Source organism: Sinocyclocheilus anshuiensis, unplaced genomic scaffold (assembly GCF_001515605.1).
Source record: "Sinocyclocheilus anshuiensis isolate Anshui unplaced genomic scaffold, SAMN03320099.WGS_v1.1 scaffold1159, whole genome shotgun sequence".
Taxonomy (NCBI): domain Eukaryota; kingdom Metazoa; phylum Chordata; class Actinopteri; order Cypriniformes; family Cyprinidae; genus Sinocyclocheilus; species Sinocyclocheilus anshuiensis.
In genome coordinates this window covers 2,137-6,840 of record NW_015547700.1, presented here as the reverse complement: position 1 = coordinate 6,840, position 4,704 = coordinate 2,137, and the positions used below count along the sequence as shown (strand labels likewise).

General features: G+C 32.4%; 1 protein-coding gene across 2 annotated transcripts; it reads right to left on the bottom strand.

Moving 5' to 3' along the window:
* Positions 1-1,012: 1,012 nt before the first annotated feature.
* LOC107703876 (ectonucleoside triphosphate diphosphohydrolase 6-like) lies at positions 1,013-4,467 on the bottom strand. 2 transcript variants are annotated; one of them, XM_016506666.1, is made up of 5 exons: positions 4,397-4,467; positions 3,324-3,647; positions 2,014-2,090; positions 1,754-1,897; positions 1,013-1,297 (listed from the first exon to the last, which is right to left on the bottom strand). In XM_016506666.1, exons 2-5 carry the CDS (start codon positions 3,574-3,576, stop codon positions 1,142-1,144), a joined length of 630 nt encoding a protein of 209 aa, XP_016362152.1. In that variant the 5' UTR covers positions 3,577-3,647; positions 4,397-4,467; the 3' UTR covers positions 1,013-1,141. The 2 variants fall into 2 exon arrangements, with proteins under 2 accessions (XP_016362152.1, XP_016362151.1); XM_016506665.1 differs by having other exon boundaries at positions 3,324-3,643.
* Between the last annotated feature and the right edge of the window lie 237 nt (positions 4,468-4,704).

Here is a 4,704-nt window from a genome sequence, read left to right as displayed (position 1 = left end):
ATATATATATATATATATATATATATATATTTCTTTTTTTTTTTTGAAAGGTGACTCCACTCTATTTGAAACACTCTGGCATTTAAAACATTTAAAAACAATTTAAAAAATAATAATATTTAAAAAAAAATCTAACTACAGATTACAACAATTAGAGGGCAGAATAAAACATTAAATTACACTAATGTATTTTCAGCATTGAAAACACCATGCTATAAAAAGTATCCTCATAATGTGCTTCAGCTTTAAATAATGTTGAATGTCAGGGTTTATCGTGACAACATGCTACACCATCGGGGCAAGTTGTCACTGAGGTAAATGAACTGTACAATTTTTCCCAGCCTATAACAATGGAAATGTTCAATGGTGTTTTATACACAAGTATATAAACACTGACACAAACAAAATCACCCTGAGAAATATTCACTGGCGCAAACATTGTGACAACTAGCCCCGGTGCTAATTATACAATGCAACTTGCATCTTCTACCAGCTCTTAGCAACTGTTTTTAACCATATGTGACCCTAGACCACAAAACCAGTCTTAAAAGTTTTAGTAATTTTTTACGTACTTTTGTCCTTTTTATATATATATTTTTATATTTAAATTTAGCTTTAAATGTATTTATTTTTATTATTATGAGATTTTGTAATTTTAGTAGTTATATTTCAGTTAGTTGCCATTCCAACATTTATAATACATTGTCATCTGTTTGAACTTTCAGGATGTGCTTCCTCAGGTTTCCGAATATTAAAACAATAACTTTAAAATGTGCTGCCACTCAAAGCTTATTTGGTTTGTTAGCTGAGACCGTAAAGTCAAATTTTTTGACTTCATGGCCAATATATTAATGTTACAAACATATATTATTAAGGTTGTTTTGTCTTGATTTTCAAGTTGGACTTAAAATGAAAGTGCTAATATTCTATTATTATTCTGAAAAATATTTAATTTTATTAGAATAATTATTCATATAATCTGACTGTCAAAATAAGTAATCAAAGAGCTGTGTTGTTAAATGCATTACATGCTAAAAAGTGACAAGTGGAATAGATTACTCCTTTCAGAATTCAATCAGAGCAGATATGGCAGCCAGTGCTTAAAAGTTGCAATCTATTACAATTTATAAGTTATAATCTATTACAATTTGAAAATAAATACACTTTTTATTACGAACCTGACATTATTAACATATGGGAAAGGAGTAACTGACACAGTACCTTCATCTGTGCCATCCATGATTGACACACTGTCTGGTCTATACAGGAACAAGGATTCGCTAAACACCTCCCTCACCTACGGCAAAAAGACTTTAGATTTAACTCTGCATGACATTACAGATACTGAAACCTGCGCCATAATTAGGAAATACTAAGTCGACAGGCTGAACATTAAATGCCTGAAGACATAGCTCTCATCTCTATAACTTTAACACACTTCTATAATACTTACTAAACCTTTAATGAATATAAATAATTAAATAAATAAATAATAGATTTTACTCCACCCTTTACAGTTTACTGTTGCTTTGGAACTTTGCATCACAGCATTTCTAATGTTACCGTGTCATTTAACACCTCCCAAATTGGGTTGTACTATTAAAACCTCTGACAGATTAATAAATGTGAATGCATTTCAGACGCCTTAAAACCTTAGTAATCGTATGCATTTAGTTAACTGAAAGCACTATCCATATGTAACTGTTAGAGGGTATATAATGAATGTTTACTTGGCGACTAATGGTTATCTGACCTTGTCCAGCAGAATTGTGGCCTTCTCACCAGGCAGCAGTCTGAGCCCTGCCGTGGCTCTGAGCATGAGAGGGGAAGAACTCCATAATCTGTCAGGAACAGTGTCTTTAGCAACTTTTAACAGTTCCAAAAGTCCCTCCTTACTCTGTAAAACAACATTAATATAATCATTAAACTGCAGACAGAAAAGATACTATCACAAACCTGAGGCATCTGTGATGGGTTCACAATTATAAAACTTAATCACATTTTACTGGTTACCTTTTCTGGGTCATCAGCATATGCAGACAGTCCAGGTTTTATAGCTCTAAAAGTCTCATGGGCTAATTTAGCAGCTTCTGTTAATACACAAAGACAAGCAGAAAAGTCTTCTTTTTAAAAACATCTTTTAAAAACAAAGTTTTGAAAGGTAGTGTATATAACAGTAACATTAATTGCAGTAGGAGGACTCCTCATGGCTTGTGGCGAGTATGGTTGGATTTTATCAGAGGCTGAAACATTTGTTTATTATGTAAACTTTGGTATAAGTGTGACCTTTGACCCATGATGCTTAGCTATGATGTGTACATGCATGTGTGTGCATGAGAGAGTGTGCCTAATGGCATAGACTACTTGCTGTCTATTATAACATGACAATTATAATATGATAATCATAGGTTTAACAATAAAGGCTAAAGCAGCACATAACTGATTTAGCTCAGAATTGGGATTCGAATCGATAGTTAAGCTATTAGACGATCAGTGCTGCACTAGGCAGTAAACCTAAAATATGTGCATAACGCCCACACAGTCAACATATGCATGGCTTTACTATAGTAACACTATGGTATTTGGCAGTAAGGTAACTTAATAAATAATTAGGTGAGTAAGCATTACGGCATTTCAATGACAGCCACAACTGTCAAAATATGTTTTGGCTACTAGTTTTCAAATACCAGTTTGTTTTTTTATAAATAGTTAAATTGATCTAACCAGCCAATACAAAAAATTACCACAGTATTTCCTCCAAAATACTATAGCTATATTTATTGAAACTACTATAAAAACATCATAAATTATTATGATTTTTTTTTTTCAATTAATTTTACCATTTACCAATGACTTCATGTATTTTGGTGGGAAATATTACCATAGTAATTTACCATAGTGCTATTTTATTATTGTTTATAAACTATTATAGTAATTTTTTGTGCTTTTGTCCTTTTTTATTATTTTTTAATATTTCAATTTAGCTTTTTATTTTTATTTATTTTATTTTTATTTTTTTTTATTTTAGTTTTTCATCTAACATTTACATTTTAATTTATTTCAGCTTGTATCAATTAACAAAAACCATTTTTAAGTTTTATTTAATAATAATAATAATAATAACACTGCATGCTAGTTTGTTGTATATAGTGTACATATTTGAAGTTACCAGACTACAATTACAGAAGAAAATTCTGAAGTCATTGTTATGAACAAGCTTTTGTTATGTTGAACAGGCCGAAAATGCGGTCTTATATGCAGTGTTTCTTTAAGTGGACTGAAATGGACAAGTGGACTCAAATACCTTTTACATTTTAACATACCATTTGGCTCGATCTGAAATTTGAAAATGTGAATCCGGGTTCCAGTGCTCCCAGCATCAAGCATAATACCATACTGGAAATTTTCACTGACCACCTGAGCTGAGGTCGACTGTTTATGGGTATCCATCCTATGCTGGGGCAGCTGGTCAGATACTGGTGGTTTGGAGTCATCATAATGACGTTTGACGTAGGTGAGGTAGACCACCAGGCAGCCCACAAACATAAAGATGAAAGCTAGCTTTGGGAACCTCATAATGGCAGCCAGAGTTACATGATGTGGAGTCAATTTCCCAATGCAGCAGGCTTCTCGGCCTTCTCCACTACCTCCAGAACAAGAAAAACATTACAAAAAGGAGTTTTAATTTGCTATAAAACCACAAGTCTGAAATATCACCCACCCAAGTGAAAACAATGTTGTTTTACTTACAGCTAACAAAGATTTACATGTTTAACAAATCCAAAACATATTTACATACCTGTTCTCACATAACCGTAAATATGAGAAAAGAAATATATATATATATCACAAATACACTTATATTTTCCACCACAACTATGGTATGTCAAATTCATCACACAAATTGTAAATAACTGTTAGGGATTTGTAAATAATTTCCCTAATTTTCAGCAGTTCCTACTAGAACCTAGCAACACCTGAAAAACAGCTGCTGCATTTTATGTAACGTTATGCGTTATATGAAAAATACGGTTATTTTGTCAACACTGATTTTCTGACTGTGATGACAGTTCAATATATAGATATGTATGTAAGCTATTCATTTAAGTGAATTCTCGATTTGCCAATATTTATAATCAATATTTGACGCATTATTTTTGTATCTGTCTGTGTCGTATTGGGCGATAAGCACACACACTAACGTTAAGTGAGAAAATACAAACTAGAGATGCACCAAAACAGGTATGGTGAGCATATTAATCCAAAATAATTACTTTATACTTTACTTTTACTTTATTTAAATTAACTTAAGCCTCGTTTCTCAAGAGTAGTGTGAGAATGGATATCAATCTCAGTATTATGAGTCAATGTAGTTATATATTTAAGACGGTTATACCTAGCTCTCTGTGGCAAGATCATACTCCTTCGAATGCAAGTCGTGTTTTCGGTGTCGATGAATACCCATGATGAGATTCTTCTTCTTATATCTTTCAGGCAGTGTAGACGCTACTGGGCGTATTACTGCCATCCACAGGTCAAAGTTTGAACTAAATTCTTATATACAGTTGCAAGAACTGCAAGAACTGAAGAACTACCTCAGAGATCAGTTTATGTTTATCACTGTGTCCAAACAAAGAAAACACTTTATACCTCAGAGATCAGTTTATGTTTATCACTGTGTCCAAACAAAGTAGTAACAGAAAA